General features: G+C 52.1%; 6 protein-coding genes across 6 annotated transcripts; 2 read left to right on the top strand and 4 right to left on the bottom strand.

Annotated features, from left to right (window-relative positions):
* Positions 1 to 5,087: 5,087 nt before the first annotated feature.
* BO94DRAFT_233479 (uncharacterized protein) lies at positions 5,088 to 6,069 on the bottom strand. Its single transcript, XM_025606312.1, has one exon. It carries the CDS (start codon positions 5,694 to 5,696, stop codon positions 5,316 to 5,318), a length of 381 nt encoding a protein of 126 aa, XP_025463527.1. The 5' UTR covers positions 5,697 to 6,069; the 3' UTR covers positions 5,088 to 5,315.
* Positions 6,070 to 7,098: 1,029 nt separating this feature from the next.
* BO94DRAFT_233481 (short coiled-coil protein) lies at positions 7,099 to 8,319 on the top strand. Its single transcript, XM_025606313.1, has 2 exons — positions 7,099 to 7,815; positions 7,908 to 8,319. The coding sequence occupies exons 1-2, from the start codon at positions 7,496 to 7,498 to the stop codon at positions 8,092 to 8,094; spliced, it is 507 nt and encodes a 168-aa protein (XP_025463526.1). The 5' UTR covers positions 7,099 to 7,495; the 3' UTR covers positions 8,095 to 8,319.
* Positions 8,320 to 10,871: 2,552 nt separating this feature from the next.
* BO94DRAFT_232856 (uncharacterized protein) lies at positions 10,872 to 11,539 on the bottom strand. The gene has a single exon (XM_025606310.1). It carries the CDS (start codon positions 11,453 to 11,455, stop codon positions 11,111 to 11,113), a length of 345 nt encoding a protein of 114 aa, XP_025463525.1. The 5' UTR covers positions 11,456 to 11,539; the 3' UTR covers positions 10,872 to 11,110.
* artA (14-3-3 adaptor artA) lies at positions 11,540 to 12,913 on the bottom strand. The gene is made up of 5 exons (XM_025606311.1): positions 12,604 to 12,913; positions 12,221 to 12,527; positions 11,903 to 12,144; positions 11,778 to 11,848; positions 11,540 to 11,725 (listed from the first exon to the last, which is right to left on the bottom strand). The coding sequence occupies exons 1-5, from the start codon at positions 12,662 to 12,664 to the stop codon at positions 11,624 to 11,626; spliced, it is 783 nt and encodes a 260-aa protein (XP_025463524.1). The 5' UTR covers positions 12,665 to 12,913; the 3' UTR covers positions 11,540 to 11,623.
* Positions 12,914 to 15,399: 2,486 nt separating this feature from the next.
* BO94DRAFT_524669 (uncharacterized protein) lies at positions 15,400 to 16,614 on the top strand. The gene is made up of 4 exons (XM_025610281.1): positions 15,400 to 15,620; positions 15,772 to 15,837; positions 15,941 to 16,006; positions 16,085 to 16,614. Exons 1-4 carry the CDS (start codon positions 15,487 to 15,489, stop codon positions 16,122 to 16,124), a joined length of 306 nt encoding a protein of 101 aa, XP_025463523.1. The 5' UTR covers positions 15,400 to 15,486; the 3' UTR covers positions 16,125 to 16,614.
* BO94DRAFT_538813 (putative nucleoporin Nsp1) lies at positions 16,306 to 18,781 on the bottom strand. Its single transcript, XM_025612569.1, has 4 exons — positions 18,668 to 18,781; positions 16,849 to 18,592; positions 16,667 to 16,790; positions 16,306 to 16,613 (listed from the first exon to the last, which is right to left on the bottom strand). Exons 2-4 carry the CDS (start codon positions 18,552 to 18,554, stop codon positions 16,407 to 16,409), a joined length of 2,037 nt encoding a protein of 678 aa, XP_025463522.1. The 5' UTR covers positions 18,555 to 18,592; positions 18,668 to 18,781; the 3' UTR covers positions 16,306 to 16,406.
* Positions 18,782 to 18,969: the final 188 nt, after the last annotated feature.

Raw genomic sequence — 18,969 nt, 5'->3', positions numbered from 1 at the left:
TTCGTCTGAAGCTTGACCGATTGTACCTACTAGTGGATCCGATCATTTATTCCTTCCTTCTTGTCCCGTCCTCCAGCCGTAGCCCCATCCCCCGGCGCCCCCCGAACCATTCATTTCCCGTTCTTTGGGGGAACAAAAGTTAGTTTTGTGGTGTTGTTGTGTTGTGTTGTGTTGTGTTGTGTTATGTTGTCTGGTGGGACTTGAGAGGTTGGGTGAGTGAGTTCTTGACCGACTGATTACTGACTGACTGACTGACTTTCTTTGTTTTGGTTATGGAAATAAATTAAAATCATCAGATAGTAATTCACATTTAAAGATGGAATTTTCCAGATGAAAAGTAGGATAATTTAATTGACGCTGATGATGATTATTTTGTATATCTGACTGTCTGCTTATATGGAGTATGTACGGAGTAGTAGATAGTAATTATCAGATGGGGGAGTGATAGATAGAACAGATACCAACTACATAATACTACATATTATAGATACACAGTATCTAGTGGTAGATAGGTTAGGTGCATTGCATCACATCCCTAGATCCCTAGATCCCTACATAACACGAAGTTATTTATGGAATATGATTGATGTATTGAGTATCCTGGGGTTGCAGTTAGGACTGGGATGGAACCGGGAATTGGGAACCGGGATGATGGTAGGGGGGGGGGAGGTGCGTGTGTGATGAACAGGTGGTGGAAGTGTGAAGTGTGAAGTGGTATGTAAAGCGAGGTTCAGTGAGGTTGGGGATGATGATGATGATGATGATATCACCGGACAGGAGAGAATGGGCGAGTGGGTTTGGTGTAAGGGTGAGGGCTTTCTTTTTTATTCTCTTGGTACTGGGTATGTGTCTTTCGGGTATGTTGCTATGTATGTAGTGTGATGTGATGATGTGTTTATTTATTGTCTGGACTGGGTGGTCTGGTGAAGAAGAAGAGGAGGAATATGATGATGGTGGTGATGGTGGTGTGAGAGGATGGGTTCAGTTTGTAGTTAGTATGTTGTCTGGGTTCTGGCTTCTGGGTTGAATTCTGGAATGACTCCTTTGTAGCATTGGAGGGAGGGAGGTATTGGTTTGTTGTATTTGTGTATGTTGGTAAGTTTGTATGTTTGGTATCTAGGAAATAATCGATTATTTGGTGATAATTTACCTACATTTAGAATCTTCAGGCAGGCAGGCAGGTAAGCAGGTAAATCGGTAGTTGTTCAGATGTACTGGATACTATGGGTATACCTACTACCCATCTAGTGGGACTATGGTAGAGCACATTAGTAATAATCAAGAACTGTAACTAATCACTCTGTAGCAATAAGCTAACCATGTGTGAGCTCAGGAGCTGCGAGGACTGAGGAGACTGCAGACTAGAGAGAGAGGTTGGGTAGAGAAAAGAAAGGCACTAAAACGCATTGACCTTGTCCCTGTGGTGGACGGGGGAAGAAGACGGGAGACCCAAATGTTTCTAGGAGGAATAATTTAATTTATTCTGGAAGCACTAGCTACCTCCAGAGGAGCTACCAAGGGCAGGGCACCTGGCAACCGACCATACGATAAGGAGGGAAGAATCTTCCATGGCAGGATGACCCTGGTCAGTAGTAGGTCGGTGTTATCGACCTGCCGGATGGGATTTAGGGGAGTTAGCCTTTCTGGGCTGATGGGCTGCATTTGGGGTTGGACGGGATGGCATATCGAGTCGATGCCGTCGGGTCTTTGTGTAAGGTGGTCCTGGTGGCTTGGATGAAGTGTACCGTAGGGTTGCCTAGATATCTATATGGCGGATGGGCCGAGGGGGGCGTAGTTGGTACTCTGGACAGGTCCTCCGTGCTTTGTGGAAAGTGGGTACTCATGGGAGGGGGGCAATTTGATAGGTATGATAGGTATCATGATGTTACTTGTTAGAGACCCAGCAATTGAGGTCTGACTCTGAGAATGATGGAGCCGGAGAGGGGGGGGGGGGGGGGGAAGGAAGGGCCATGGACGGAGATGGCGGGTTCACGGTCAGGGTCGCGATGATCCTGGAAGCCGTGCCGCGACATCAAATAATCGGGTAAAGGCATCGAGCCAAGCAGAATCGAATCGGGGGTTGTGATCATGACTGTTGGTGCTCGCTGGGAGTAGTCTTAGCCCTCGCCAGTGTCCTTATTAGCGGAGAATCACCTCAGCCACTAGCCGATCCCAGATCGGCAGTTCTTTATCGTCACTCGCCAGGGTGGCATTGGCCTCATAAGCTCATAGGCTTATTATGGGCCTCATTGGGGTCGTGGACAGAGGAGTGGCCAGCTGTCCAAGGCCAACTCGGACCCGGCAGGACCTCGTGGGAGGAGGAACTGAACTGGGAAGAGGGCGAGGAGGAGAAAAGGAAGCCACATTGTCACGTCGATATAGATAGGAGACCAGTAACTAAGAATAATAATGCTGGAGGCCGTCAAGCGTCAACCATGGAATAATGAAAGGCTGGTGGAGCCGGACGCAGTCACGCGGCCGCCCAGTCGTGGTACCCTTACGTCTGCGTATTATTGGAACCGTACCGTGTACGCTGTACATACGGCGGCCAACCGCCTGTATGGTATTATTTCGGGAAATCCTCGCTTCTCTCGGTTTCATCCGTTGCTTTGCTTCACTCATCACTTGCTCGCTCACTCTCCCTCTCACTACTACCGAGTACTACTCACGGACTACTGACTGTCGGTTGAGGGTCCTGCTGGCCTGCTTGCTTGCTTGCTTGCTTGCCTGTGTCTGTCTGTCTGTCCGCCATGAGGTCACGGGCTCCCCTTAAGATTAGGTACCTACCGATCTCCCAAAGTCTCACTCACGCCCCCTTCCCACACCCCCTCTTTCATGTCTCCTCTCTCTCCCCTAACTGACGTGCCTGCCTACTGGAATTGGCTGCCGATTCCAAATTTAAGCCTTCGCTTGCCTCCTCTCTTCCTTAATCACCCGGATGGAGGTTCCCCAACCCTACATCGGGCCGTGGACAACTGTCACTATCATATTAGATTTCCCCAAGGAAATAAAGAAACCAAAAAAAGGATACCTTTCTTTTTTTTCCATAAAAAAATTAAGAGAATAAAAAGGGTTCGGCCATGGTCCCATCCGGTCACAAGCCCTTCGCGCGCTCTCTCCCTGGGTGGGGAGCGCGACTGCATGCACCGATGCGGGGGTCGAGGAACACTTTCCACTGGCTGACTCGCCCTCTGCTGTTCAACGCTCCCCGGTGAATGCGTCCCTCCATCGAAACGGAGCTCGTTCACTTGCTTCTCAATGGCGGTTGGGGGGCCATCCTGCAGGTCTGCTCGACCTCGTGTTGATAACCGGATTCATAAAGGGACGCGTCGAGGAAGGAGTAGCTCGGCGGTATAGTGTACCAGACTACCAGTCTTTCAGACGACGTGCCCGTCCAGTAGGAAGCGGGATATCGCCTTTGCAGTGTTTTCGCCGACCCAGCTCAACTAAAGTAGCCGCCGGGGAACGTTCCGGGCGTCGTCCGTTGGGGCTCATGTATGCAACTGCAGCGCCTTGCTGCAAATTCGCCACGATTGTACTAGCGGTCGAGCTGAGATGCGATCTGTCCGGTGCTGGTGGTTCTTTGATAGAACCTACGCGATACTAGTCACTCCGCAAGTGACGTTGACCTGTTTCAGTCTCTCCATCAGATAGATGGGCCTGTGTCTTGGTGTCGAGGCAGATTCTCCGTACTTTGTCAGGCCTTCCGGGGCTGAGCCTTGCATTTCAGCCAGTCAGGTACATTGCAGCACGGGGGGAGTAAAAGTACCGTCGGCCAAAGGAGAGAGCGCGAGAGACATGCCTCGAATCCAATTATCTAACAGGAAGAGCAATGGCAAAAGACAGGTCCAATGAGAGGGACTCCCATGACGTGCTCACCCGTCATAGCTGGCGGCGATTCTCAGGTTGCCCCGAGGATGAACCACGGTGGCCGACGACGGTCAGCACCCGCAAGGACCTTTAAGCTGCAAAAAAGAAAATTTGCTTGCGTCTTCCCCGAAGCCTCACCCATGGTCGGGCATTTTCTTCTATTGAGGTTTATTTCCCACCATCTTGGGTCGCGTATCTGTATTATATTATTCATAGTTGATTATGGGTCCATTCCTAGTCAAGGTTGGCGGGATGGACTTACAGTTTTACTACACAGTCTGCACGGACGAATGACAGTGGATGAAGCCCTCCATCCCTGTCGCGGTTGCGAGTGCATACATGGCTCCCGTCAGTAGTAGAGGCGCTGTACGGGGTACCCCATACAGCCAGTCCAGGGGGAAGCGAGCATCTGAATCAATTTCGTCACATTATCGACACTGTGATTCGATGCTCCGATGGACACATGTTCCCGATGGTGATGGATCGGCGCCCTGCACATCCTTTCCTGGTTCTACCCTCGCTGCTCGCTCCCAGCCATGATCCGTCAGAAGGTGTCGAACCCGCGGGAATGGATCGGCTTGCCCCAAGCCGTTGACTTCTTTGTGCTTGTGGTGGAGCTTAAAATCCGACCAGAGAGGAAAAGTACGCCCGCCCACTCACTCCCTCTCCACTGCCAAAAGGACGAGAAATAATCACCCTACTACAGATGGATCATTATTGCTGCATGTGGACGATGGAGATGCTTTTTGGAAATCGGTCGGTCTACTGTAGTGGTGGTGGCAATTGTAGGACTAACTGACTGTCCATAGTAGGTGATCCGGCGGGGGGGGGGGAGGTGTTAGGTACCTTCGGTTGTAGCACTGTCTAGGTGCATTATCAGTGTCACTAGTCAGGATAGCGGTAGACGAAGCATTCCGATATCCATGCTGACCCCGTCTTGCGGCGATGGAGGCAAAGCCACGAATCCGATGGCTCGATCGACGTTGCATGACCTCCCCTGAAGACTTTGTTAAAACGTTTTGACTAGGTCCGACTGACTACCATCGCCCCATTTGACGTACTAGCACTTGTGCCCTTCGTGGCTTAATGATCCGCCGCCTCGGCAATTGGACAGGCGGAAGAGAGGAGTACGGAGTAGGAGCGGCAGCCATAGCAGCCGCCGCCAGGGAGGAGGAGGAATGCTTTCGTCCGGAGCAATGCAATTTTGTGACTCGGAAAGGTGGAAATGGTAGCCGTCCGGCTGACGCTGGCGATGGATGATTGAGCCGTGGCAACAACAAAGGAAGGGCATCCAATCTCAGCAGTAGCAGCAGCAGCAGCAGCATCATCATACCCCGACATCATCATCGCCATGGATCATCGTCATAGTACTAGCGGTGGATGATGAGGATCATCGCCATTCCTCCGAAGACGAACCTCGTTGGCGGTGGTTTGCGGCCCCCCCTTCAGGGGATTTGGGTTCCCGCTAAGGAGAGCAGCATCGAACCAAGGGGCGTCAAAGCCTGGGTCCGACAGTCACTAACCGAACCACTGCTGAGAAAGGAACAAAAACGAACCCCTAAAAGGGCAGCCGGCGCCCACCAACCACGGGACGCCAGTCCGAACCGAGGGCCTTCACCGAAACATCTGGCGGCGTTTTGCCAGAGCCACGGAGGATTCCGTAGGAAACATAGTACTATACGGAGTAGTAGCATAGTAGCTGGTAAGTCATTAGGATTGGAGCGGATTAGATTCGCCAATCGCGGTTGAGTGTGTTCACCAGCATCATCCGCATCATCATCATCATCATCATCATCATCATCAATCATCATCATGTCTCTGGTCATGTCTTGAGTTGTCCGGTGTCTTGTCTTGCCTTGTCTGGTCTTGCGTACCCAGGAATACGGCGATAATCATTCCAGTGGCGGCCACGAGTCTTCCCACTCTTAGTGTGGTGCCGCTAACCCCCAAACGGGTAAGCCCGAGCCCACCGAGGTACCACTCCGTACTCTGTTTGTACCTCCCATACCGAATCCGGGCGAGTTTCCTGCCCAAAAGTACAGCAGGCATGTACCCTCTGGGTAATTTATGGCCGCGGTATGTTACCTGCTACCTGCCTATTTCTGTCGGGGCAGGGCTGTGATTAGCCCCCCGACGGCTCGAATTATCTCATAAATTGTGGTTTATTAGTCTCCATTCATGACAATACTGCGCGTATCTGACCTTACCTGCTGGGACGCATGACTAACCTCCTTTTGCAGGGAGGTACTTCGGCGCCATAGTAGTATCACCCCCGAAGAGGTTCCTTTTTTCCTGCCTATTTTTTTCGTGAGAAATTCGATAATTACCCACTCGGGAGTAATTCCTATTACATACCCATCTGCTGCTGGGGCGGCTGCTTAACTGCTGCTGCTCTGCTCTGTTCTGCTGCTGCTGCTGCTTGCGAAACTGACCACGATAATTCGGTTGCTTATTATTATTATTATTTATTTGATTATTATTGCGACGAACTATTCCTACAGCGACTTCCTCGACTCTACCCAGCAAAGAGTCTCCTCCTCATTCATACCTCTCTTGAGTCTGTTCAATTTTTTTAAGCTACTGGCTTGCTCCTCCTTCTCTCCTCTCCGTCGGATCTCTTTCTCCTCCTCCCTTTCCTCGCAACCTCTCCCCTCCTCCCGACTCCTCCTTGGTTTTCCACTTTTTTTTTTACACCCCCCCTTTTTTTTACGTGATTGGGATTGTGATTGTGACAACCACCCACTTGTCGCTCACCACCACTCCCACCACTTCCACCACTTCCACCACTTCCACCATTTCCACCACTGCTATCGGTTACCACCACCACCATCGATCAACTTTACTACCAAACTACTTTACCAACTAACCACCCACCGAACCCAAACTCAACCCAAATCAAACCAAACCAAAAAAAAAAAGAAACCCACCTCCCTCTTTCCCCCCGTGTCCAAGTTTTAGTCCGCCCGTTTTCGGACTGCCCAACGAACTTTCTCCAAACCCGGGTTCGACGCCGTGGATTAATCCTAATCCCTAATCCCATAGACCCAAAAAAAACCTCTCCCAAAAAAGGAACAAAGGCGATAGCTGGCCATCATTCAGGCACATTCTTGAATTGCTTTGTCCCGACGTGCTGGTTGTCTTTCCAACTTCGCTTAACCGACCACGCCCGTCCCCTCGCGCTGGTCACTCACTCACTCCCCTTTTATCTACGTGATTTCTCACCTCTGGGCTCCCGCCCTCCTGATCCCCTGAGATCCCTCCCTGGCAGCCCGGGACCTGTTTGCTTTTTTCCCTGCTGTTTTCGTTGTCCCTTTTTTGCTTTTTCCGGCCGAAAATCCTCGACGACAACCGCCCTGGAAACAACCCACCTTTCGCTTTTACGCCAGCTACCTCCAGCGACTACGCAGATCCGTCATCTGAAGTCATCGCTAGAGGTAGTCACAGCTCCGCTGTGAAAAAGAGTCAATTGCTGTGTTAGTCGTGCGGGAGTAGCGTTATCAGTTCTCGACCGTGGAAAGCCTACCTCAGCGACCGCCCGAGATTTTTTCTTATTCGCTTCCCAAGCCACCTTCAACCACAGAACTCTTAAATTCAACCACCAGCGCCACCGCTAGAGCACAAAACCATGGCGTCAACGTCAGATGTGCACGGTTCTTCTCCTGTGCCGACCCTACCCCAACCGAACGAGAACGGTCGCTCGCACATGTCCTCCCTTTCATCTTCATCCTCCATCTCCGACGCAGAGACTGAACGTAGGGGGCGCTCTGAGAGACCTCGTATGGCCAGTCGGAAACCAAGTGCCTCGATACTAGTTCCCCGAGATCATCCCGAAATTGAAATCGAAGAAGAAGAGTTTCCCCCTGACGACGCGCGCGCCATGAGTCCTCGACGCAACTCTGCTGACTTGGAGCGACTGGGCAAGGAAGCCAGGCAAACACTACAGGAGTGAGTTTTCGACTGATCCCTTCCCCCCTCCTTTCCCCGGGACGAAGCTGCGCCAAGGAAGGAAATGCTAATGTGTTACGTGTCAATGACAGACAAGCCAAGGCCCTTCAGTCGTCCCTCCAAGCACTTGCTGAACGCATCGAAGCCGTCAAATCGGACCACGATAAGCTCGAGAGTGAGAACCGGTTTCTCCAGGATTACATTGGTGGATTAACCCGCAATATGACCAAGAGCGAAATGACGAGGAGTAGCACCAAGGTCAAAAAGTCGCAGAAATAGCTACGCCGCCGCATTGTCATCCCGGCTGTTCGGTACCGATAACGGTCGGGAATTCGCTGCCCTGGGAGAAAGCGAGCGATAAGATCAAATCTACGATATTCAATCTTCTGCGCGATGACCTTCTATACCATTCACTTGATGAATTCTCGGGTCCGATGATGCCACATTCCTCGCCTCATCATGCAGGTGTCTCGCATACGGCGGAATGAGACGCTCTTGGCTGCAGCGCATACTCAGCAGCAACACGACACACCATTCATGCACGCGAAGATCCGCTTGGACTTGCCCCGTGTCTGGGACTCCGAAATGACATCTGCGGCTTCATCAGGTGGAACCTCGTACGACCCTGGGGCCCCGGGAGGTTCGAATTTCGCAAATTGATACATCTCTTCGATTCGTTTTGTTTTTGGACGGACGTGATCGTGCAACGGGACACGGCGGTCGATCACGATGACCACCCCCACGACTTCACCCACTGCTTCCCGTAATCTTTCCCACGACGCCCGGTTTCCCGCCTGGACCACCCACGTCAATGCGCCTCGCGCGTGCCCCGGGGGTCCAACGAACGAGGCTTGCGATCGTGACATCATCCACACATGCCGGGTGTTTCCAGGGGAGTTTGATCGACGCCTACCGTCTTGGCAGCGATCCACGCCTACTTGTTGGGCTGTCTGTCTAGTCTACCTTCTTCTGTTCATATTCTGTGTTTCTCTTTTTTCTTTTTTTCCTTTCCTCTTTTTCTCTTCATATTTTCTTTCCTCTTTTTCTTTTTACTTCCTTTCCTATCTGTCATATCATACCGGAGGCTTTGTGTATTGGCATAGCACGCGCGGCGTTGGGACACTGACTGGGATCGTTACTTAGACTTGTTGTGTTCATCTCTTTCTTTCTTTCTGACATTGGAACCGCACTGGGCGCATTTGTTTGCAAAGGTCTGCAAAAAGGCGGGAAGCATTTTCACGGAGCAGCCAATCTTCATGTGGTTTTCATCATCCTCATCCTCCCCAATCCTGTTCATCGCCGCCTCTCTCGTCCCCGACATCAACCTCATCCTCTTCCCCCCAATCCCCGTCCCCATCCCTTCCTCCTGTCAACATGTACATTGGAATCGTCCCGGTCTGACGATTCGGATTCGACTTGGTTTGATTTTCGTTTGGCTCTGAAGACATTTGCTTACCATACCCAGAAGCGAGCGGTTGATACATTAAATGAGAACAAAATTGTCGAAATGGTCTGGCTGTTCGTAGTGTGACTCTGGTAATTTCCTTCTCCATACGATAGAGAGTACTTTGTAGTCTAGATGGTTCTATCTCTCACCGCATCTTGCTGTTGACACCTCAATGGATGAATCCCCACCCACCCACTCCTTCAATCAAACCACAACCAACCAACCCCGAGCAAGCAAACCCGCCATGGACCAGTTTCATACCTATCAACCCACCACCACCACCACACCACACCACCACTACTACTACATCGTACTAATTACCACCAACCCAATCGATCGATTACGTCCTTTTACCCCCCGTCTCTCTCTTTGCTTAATCCCAGCATCCACATCGGACACTAACCTCTTTCCCCGTCTTTAGTCTAAATTCAATTCGAAGTACCACTCGTACTTTATCCAAATCTCGTAGTTTGGACTTTACACTTCGTAGTTTGACCCCTGCCCGTTTCCCATGCTGGGCTAGATGCATACGTACTTACGTACTATGCTCATATTCCCTAGTCCGTGGTGTGCAGCTTTAAGAACCTAGTTGAGGTGTAAAATACGAAGTACCTAGGTACCTAAGTAGGGAGAAAGTACGTCCTGAGGTACCTAGTAGGTAGGGTAATACCTTTATCTGATTTGACCTATCAAGGTAAAGTGCACCCACCATCTTCATCGTCTACTCTACCCACCATACCAGTAGTACGTATCGACATATCTAGATACTTGTCTTACGTACCTGGGGACTGGGGGATAGTAACTACTTCTACTACTACTACTACTACTACTACTACTACTACTACTACTACTACTACTACCGAAAGCCAAACCAATAGTACATACAATCAACAAAGTCCCCAGAAAAGAAAAGAAAGAAAGAAAGGGAGGTAAGTACTATCTATACCAGCCGCATACTTCATATCCTATTCCTTTCTCCTTTCTCCTTTCTTTATTTTCTTTGTCTTCAGAGTACGGAGTACGTGGTAGCTCTTTTAGTCTATATTCTGTGAAACTCTACGTAGGGTTATTGTCTACTATCCCTATTTGTACTCCGTATTGCGATTAGGTGTATACATGCATATATGCCTTGTAGGGGTCATACTACTACACATACTCATACCTACATGAAGTACATACACTAACCTAACTACACAACACTAAACCACATAGGTAAGTAAGAACAAAGTGAATACTACTATAAATAGCCTGCCTACCTCCCCTCTTCCCCCCCTTCCAAAGAAGAAGGCAGGGGGGGAGGGGTGTATGGATAGTATGCTTCACCTACCTAAACCACAGTAGCCCGTACCTATGCACTAACCGCTACTTAAGTACCGCACGTATGCAAGTCAAATCACGAACTAATCCAATCTAGACCTACTGCATACTACTACGCATCAAGTCACAAAGTACATCGGAAATCTAACAATAGATATCCACTCCCCGTAGTATCCGAATTTGGCAAGAAAGTCTAAGGGAGAGAGCACTGTATTCTTTAGGATGGTGGGTGGAGGGATGGTATGCATGTGTGTCCTGGGACTCCGAGCGGAAGGGACTCCGGAGTATCCGCTAGGGATAAATCGATGCTGTTATGCATGTCGCCTGGTCATAGTGTGTGGGTGTGGTCTTGGATCGGGATCTGGTTGTATGCTTTTCTCAGATAGGTCCTCTCGGTCGGTTTCCTGGTTGATTCGTTCCTGGTGGCTGGGCCGGTCTACTGGTATGGTACCTGTCCATCTTGATGTCATCGGCCCAAGGTATGATCGCCTATCTATAATACCATGCGAAATGATCATAATTCAAGTTTCTTTAGCCACTGCCGGCTTTAGATCTAAACTCAGCTAAGGCGACAAACAAACGCCGTACGTGGCACAATGTGGGTAAAACCAAGAGAGGTCGGGGAAAGCAAGTCAACGTCCGGTGGGGAATAGATTGACTAAGGTAGAGGGCGGTGGATGACAGAAAAGGTATTCTTTGGGGAATTGCGACAATAGGCAAAAATATGACCGTAAAGATGGAAAAGAAATCAAACGACAATCGGAGGACCACGGATAGAGACCAGACCGAGACCACTGGCGGCATCAATGACACCACCAAAAAGCCACTCGAAGTGGAGAAAGAAACAGGGGCCCCAGTGCACGACCTCGAGTTCATCACCCGTCAGCCAGTGATAGCCAACAGGTTTTCCAGACGGTATGAACCAGACTTGCGCACTGGCTCCCTCCCCTCTCCTACCCCCGGCCTTTTGCGTCTAAGATCCAGGTTGTCGGCCGGCCGACCCTATCCAAGTCCAGACGCGAGTCCTTCGTCATCTTTACTAATTTACTCAGCAGGCTTCTCGCCCTCAGCAGGGGCCTCGTCCTTCTTATCGGCGGGGGCGCTCGGCTCAGCGGCGGGCTCAGCCTCGGATGAGGTCCAGAGCGTCTACACGGCGTTAGCAGAAAATATTTACACGAGGGCGATCATAACATCTTACCAGGTTATCTCTGAGAAGCTGCATAATGAGGGTAGAGTCCTTGTAGCTCTCCTCGCTGAGGGTGTCAAGCTCTGCAACGTCCGTTAGCCTCACCGCTGCACATTATAACATCAGCCTCCACATACCAGCAATAGCATCATCGAAGGCGAGCTTAGCCAGGTGGCAGGCCTGGTCGGGGGAGTTGAGGATCTCGTAGTAGAAGACGGAGAAGTTCAGGGCAAGGCCGAGACGGATGGGGTGGGTGGGAGCAAGGTCGGTTTGAGCGACTTCGGTGGCGCTCTTGTAGGCCTCGAGGGAAGCATCGGCGGCGCCCTTGCGGCGGTCGCCAACGGCGAACTCGGCAAGGTAACGGTGGTAGTCACCCTTCCTATCAAGAAGGAAAAACGCGTCAGTCATGGCTCGCGATCGCATCAAGAGCGGGAACAGTATGAGTCGTCACGCACATCTTGTGATAGAAGACCTTAGACTCGCCGCTCTGGGCAGAGGGAATAAGGTGCTTGTCAAGGACCTCAAGGATGTCATCGCAGATCTTGGCCAGCTCAGCCTCGATCTTCTGACGGTACTCCTTGATAAGGGAAACCTGGGACTCGTTGCCCTTGGACTCTTCTTTTTGCTCGATGGAGGTGACGATTCTCCACGACGCACGACGGGCACCGATAACGTTCTTGTAGGCAACGGACAGAAGATTCCGCTCTTCGACGGTGAGCTCGACATCGGCGGAGGCGACGACCTTCATATTCTCAACCATTTCTGTCGGGGGGGCATCTATGTTAGTATGGGAGCCTCGTTGCCGCGAGAGGGGCGGTCGGAAAGGAGGATGACGCACCTTCGTAGCGCTCAGCCTGCTCGGCGAGCTTGGCAAGGTAGACAGCATCTTCGTGACCCATTGTGAAAGATTATCTGGATGAAGGAACGGAGGTTAGTGGGTGAGATCGCGAATAAATAGATTTCCGGATGTAGAGTCCGGACAACTGGGGATAAGCGCCACAGTGGACGGGGAATCGATAGTGCAGAGAAGCGAGGGGCAGGCAGTCACAGGGCAAAAGTGAGGCTGTGAAGTCAAGTGGTGCAAGGAACACGAAAGCGATAACGCCTCCCCTCCTTTTCCCTGTTTGCCGGGAGCCCCCGTCATACGTATCAGGTCTCCCAGGACCACCAGCACGACGTAGAGGAAAAATCAGTCGACTTCCCAAGCCCTCACGACCCCTGATCACCCAGCACCCAAGACCAGGATGCACTGCGACGATCGGAGGCTTGGGCCCGGTGGGCGTGGCCCTGCCAGTTTCCCTCCGTCACACCCCTCGGCTAGCCGTCGACTGACTGCCTGCGGTGTCGCGTTCCAGCGTAGTCTAGACGGGAGGCCATGGAGGGGGGATGAGAAGACTCCCATTCCCCTCCCAGCAGACCCGGCCATTCTGCGCGCATCCATGTCCGGAACAACATCCTGGGCATGCAGAGCCTCCCGATGCAAACTTCCCACCATTTGCGATCGGAACCGCGGCCAGAAGGGAGGGGAAAAGGTGGATGACGCTGGAGGGGGGAGGCATTGGAAGGGTATGGTACACGGAGGGGGGGAAAGGCACGGCAAAGAAACGGAAGAGAGGCTTACCTGAGATATAGCAGCAGATAGAAAAAGGTGTAGTCTATAGTCTGCCAAAAGGAGAGGTTAGAAGGAATTGAAGGAGAGAATGAGAACGACGGATAAATTTGGTGGAAATTTTGGGCCTGGTCGAGTCTCGTCTTTTTGTTTTCCTTTTTTAATTTAAGGAATGGGGGGAGGGGGGTATGACTTAAGCAGGGGGAGGGGATGGGCAGATGGAGACAATCAATTAGGAAAAGGGAAAAAGGTGGAGGAGGGCAGGAGGGAGCAAGTACCGGACAGGACGAGAATGAGGTTAGTCAGAAAGCAGGAGGATGCAGGATGGGAGAGTGGCAGTAGCAGGAGGGAGGGAGGGCAGTAAGAGAAGACAGCACAAGACGGATAGTTGGCAGGTTAGCTTGGGATAATCGGGAAGAGGGGAAGGAAGAAGGAGGAGAAGGAGGAGGAGGAGAAAGAGAGCAAGAGAGGGAAAGAAGGAGGGGGAATTAATGGCCAGCCGGAAGGGGGGAAAGGGGATTTGGGAGTTGGCGGTCACCACTGGCCAGGAATCCTCAAGCTGCTGCTGCGGTGCCAGACGCCCAGCAGCATCATCGCCTTCATCATCATCCCCAATCATGCTTTCAATCCTTCGATGAGGGCGCCTCCCCATACTCTCGACTAACTAGGTAGTCGTTAGTTACCCAAGGGCCAGCCCATGATGGAGTCGGTCATCCACCACTGCACCACCACTAACCTACTCTTCCCCCCCTCCCCGAACACGGCCCCTACCCTACTAGGTACTTACTACTATTATTGCTACTAATAATACCAAGAAATCACAGTAATTATTGGTCCTCCCGTGGGTTCTGTTTGGTAGTAACTGGGGGCTTCACGGGGTAGAGACGCAGAGAATCCAAAAGAATCCTGGCGGTCATGCCTCTCTGTCTGCGTGGTCTGAAGTCCCAACCTACACAACATAGGTAGTAGACACGGAGTGCACATCATGGCCATTCTCCATGATGCCACCACTTCCAATGGCATCAATAGCCCCCGTTACGTAGGTGTAGGAACTAGAATTGCCCATCCACCCACCCAAAGAATGAGATTCGTCTCCTGAGTCCTGACACTTCTTTCTCCTCTTCTCTCCTCATCCTGTCGGGTCTGGCTTTGTGTGGTTCGGTGGGCCTCCCATCGTCATCCCTATTTCACACCCGCCAATCGTCCCGCCCACAGCTGCGATCCCAGACCATCGCCGAAGGAGATGGACTGCGGCGGGTGATTATTGGAAGGGTCAAGAACGGAGTACTAGCTCAGTAGTGAGTAGACAGCAAGTCGCTAGCAGCGTCGGCCGACGCTTAGGACCATTATTATTATTATTGATTGATTGATCTGGGTCGAGGGATTCCTTCTGGAACCTCGGGGAATATTGATGATGGCGCAGAACTATTTATTAGGAGGCGATCCTATAATTCTCGCGCGCATCGTCGTCATTCAGGGATCTTGCGGCTTTTTGACGTGGACGGAGGAAATCGGCAACCACTTACTTTACTTTTACTTACTGGATTTATTCTCCTCAGGGGTGGACAGAATAGAACGAATAAATTCATAAATCCGTCATGACTGACTTCCACAAACTTCAATAACAACAACAACGACAACATGCCATGGATGGATCATAGTTAATCCACCAGGACCATGTCGCATCCTCAACATCCCAACACCGCCCCCTTCCGCGTCCCTGCTAAGTTAGGCAACACACCATTCCGTCAGCTCACCTGACCTCCTGCGCTGACTCACCACCCACCACCCACCACCCCCCATCACATGATCCCAGCTGCCAACAGTTCGCCGGGATCCAGTAGTCCCGGCTAGTACATGGTAGTAAGTACTAGAGTAACCAACGTCATCCGCCGGTCTCGACACCTTAGGTAATCCTCTCAGGCCGGTTGCATTATTCGCCCGCTGCACGACTACAAGTACCTGAGGGTTCTTTCTCACCTGAAGCTCTCTCTCATAGGTACTACCATAAATCCATCGCGATCAGACCACATCCATCCATCCATCTTCATCCTCATCCTCATCACCACTCACACATCCTCCCTCATCACAACAACCACACCTACCACAATCATGCTCCGCCAATCCATCACCAAGCCCATCACCACCACCAACCGTCTCCTCGTTAGCCGCTCATTCTCAGCTCTCGCTCCCAGAATGGGCGCTGGTGATACCGGGGCTCCTCGTGCAGGAGGTGCCGCACACTCGTACGTTGTCCTGTCCCCATTTTCCTTTGTTCACATATCAGTCAGAGAAGCTGTCGCATCGAAAATGACATCATCATCATCATCATCACCACCACCATCACTACCTAAGCTACCTAAACAGCTAAGCTAACCACACACTTCTAAATAACAGTGACTCATTCACCAAGCGCGAAGCCGCCCAAGAGGGAAAGTACATTCACGACAAGGAGATCGAGAAGTACGTATAACCTACATCTACAACTGTGCAGCACCTGAGCTACACGCTCATTTCGAACAAAGAAAATACGGGAAGGGAATGGAAGGCTAATGTATACACACAGGCTTCGTGCTCTGAGGGCCAAGGTCCAGGAACAGCGCAAGCACCTTGATGAGCTGGATAAGCACATGTATGTTCTTCAAGCTTTCTTAGTTGCTTCCCGGTTTGGAAAGGGAGATGGGATGATATGAAACTAACTGGAGTATAGTGACGACATCACCAAGAACCAGGGCGGAGAGCAGAACTAGATATGATGACACTACTTTGAAACGACCGTGTTCGTTTGAACTGATGATATGACACCTACCTACTTGACCTACTTAGCTAGCAGCTAGTGGTGCTGGGATTCCTAGCTCGCTACTGACCTACGCAAACATGTAATCTCTCCTCTCCATCTACGTTCTACATAGCATAGCCGGTAATCCATGTTCATGGCGATTATCATTATTCCCATTGAAAGACTCCAGCGGTTAAATTGCGGATAAGAAAAGCATGCCTAAACCATCCTGTACCTTGTTACATAATTCCCTCTATCGCCGTCCCATGTAAGAGCGGTAGAAATCGTCCGCAGCGCTGGCGCCCATGGTCGAGCTGCCGAGGCCATAGCCAAAGCGTGACGAGAGAGACTGGCCTGCCTTCTGGGCGGCGTTCACCTTGGCCTGCAGCTCGCTGGTGCCCACGTCGATGACTTGCAGTTGCGCCAGGTGTGAGTTGAGGATGCGGACGATTTGCGAGATCTAGCAGTTATTAGTAAACGAATCATTTTATACAACACTCATGATATACGCACCGGCTCGTCGGCCTTGTTCGTCTTGCTTAGGGTCGCTGACGCACCATTGACTTCTTCAATCATGCTGGTCAGATCCTTGCCCATTTCGTCCAAACGCTCCGATAGCTTCTCCGCCATCTTATATCTGCTCCATAGTTAGCATCACCGTGGAAATTTTTGGTGGGGGAAAGCGGAATACGTACGTCCTTTCACGCTCCTGGTCGGGTCCCTGGAGGGTTTCACCAGGTCCAACTTGCTTGGAGATCATCTCGTCCACTTCGCGCTCGTACCGGTCAAGCCACGAGCCGAGCTCTTCCTGCTGGCCCTCGACAGAAGCCAGCTGACGCTCCACTTCTTGAGTCGCCCGCTCGGCATCCACCGTGCTACCGTACAATTTCTGAACCTTGGTACCATTTTCCACCAACATCCGATCCCATTCCGCGACCTTCTCCGCTTGCTCGCGGAAGTCCTTCTGATACTTGGTCAAGTCCGTTGCCCACCGGGTGATGATCTCATCCATAGTTTTGTTCTTTAGGCGGGACTGGGCGGGAGGAGTCGGCCCTGCAGTGGATGCACCAAGGCCAAGGCCTCCCGTCGCGCTGGTCGCGCCGGTAGTGCCTGCTGTGCCGGTGGTGGTTGAAGGGGCACCACCCAGGGGAGCGGCCAGGGAGGGCTTGTCGCCGGCAGTCGTAGCAGAAGTGCTGGTAGTCGTACTCGCAGGTTGCGTAGACGGGGTGCTCTCGGCGGGCTTGCCGAACAGCCCGCCGGTAGCTGCTGCGGGCTGCGCCGCTGGGGCTGCGGTGGCAGTAGTGGCAGGAGTCGTCGTGGCTGTAGACTTGGCACCACCCAGTCCACCGAACAAGCCACCAGAAGCAGCAGGTGTCGACGACGGAGTTGCCGACGAGGTGGCTCCACCTAGGGCCGGGAAGAGAGAATTCTGCGGAGTAGCAGAGGAAGCTGGGGTCGTGGTGGACTGTGGGGTCGAAGATGGAGTCCCCGTAAGAGAGGGGAAGACTGGCTTGGTGGCATCAGCTCCAGACGTCGGGGCCTTGAAGAGAGAAGATGTCTGCGCACCGCCTCCTGCTGTTGCTGCTGGCGTGGTGGTCGGTAGCGCGCTAGGAGGTTTTCCAAACAAAGTGTTTGGAGTGGCGTCCGGCTGTTTGGCGTTTGCGAAAAGATTGCCCCCCGTAGAAGGCGCCGGGTTAGAACCAAAGGCGGGTTTCTGTGCTGCATTTCCCCCGAAAAGACCTCCGGTCGATGGCTGCTGCGGAGCGGTAGCGGTGTTAGCGGTGGCGCCTCCGAACAGCGCTGGTGTAGCAGCGGAGGCTGTAGCGGCCGTAGAAGCCGGAGTGGTCGATGAGGTGGTATAAGTTGTTGGAGTTGTCGAAGTCAGGGTTCCGAAGAGACCACCGGGCTTTTGTGCTGCCTGTCCAAAGAGCGATGGTGTTTGGCCAGTCGCTCCCTGCGGGGGAGGGCCGGCGGGCGTCGTAGACGAGGCATTGTTGAACAAAGAACCTCCAGTCTGACCGGGCGTAGAAGCGGCGTTGCCAAATAAACCCCCAGCTGGCTTCGATGCATTTCCAAAGAGCCCGCTCGTGGCTGTCTGTCCTGAGCTGGCAGTTTCAGTGGACTTGTTGGGAGTTTGCGATGTGTTGCCGAACAAACCCGAGGCCGCAGGCTTGTTCTGAGTTCCAAAACTGAAAGGCGAAGCACCGCTTGTGCCTGTTCCAGCACCACTGCCAGCGGCGCCCCCGAACAAAGGCGAGGAAGTGCCGCTCGCCGGAGCTCCTACATTTCCAAAGAGGTTACCCGAGCCTGCGCCCGAGCCAGAATTCGTGCCGGCAGACCCAAAAAGGCCTCCCTTGGACGCGGCGCCGGGGGCGGAATCGAACGAAAACATATTGGACATGGGTATGGTGGATGCCGACAGGAATCAACAGGGCTGCCCTGGGGGTGGGAAAAAAAGACTAACAGTCAGTCCGGGACGGCTTGGAGGAGAGCAGAAGGTGAAAGAGAACCAACACTTACTGCGCCCGGAGATGAGGTGCCCTAAGGAAACGGGAGAGTCAATTCCAGGCTGAGGGTGAAGTCGCGCCGTGCTCGTCCAACACAGATAGTGACAATCGACAGACGGACTGCTTGGAATGAATGTATGAATTGGACGGCGATTGATCGTTCTTTGCTGGGTCCGCGCTTGCCGCGTCTGGCGGCTAGTCATTCACACCTCAGGCATATAATAATGGTGCCTTAGCGCCTTAGCGCCTTAGCGGCTTAAATGCCTTGGTGCCTCAAAATGATGTCGCCGCACGCCTCTGTCTGCCTCA

Source organism: Aspergillus sclerotioniger (genome assembly GCF_003184525.1).
Source record: "Aspergillus sclerotioniger CBS 115572 chromosome Unknown BO94scaffold_31, whole genome shotgun sequence".
Lineage (NCBI taxonomy): Eukaryota > Fungi > Ascomycota > Eurotiomycetes > Eurotiales > Aspergillaceae > Aspergillus > Aspergillus sclerotioniger.
The sequence above is the reverse complement of the archived record's forward strand: the minus strand, read 5'-3'. Positions and strand labels throughout refer to the sequence as shown.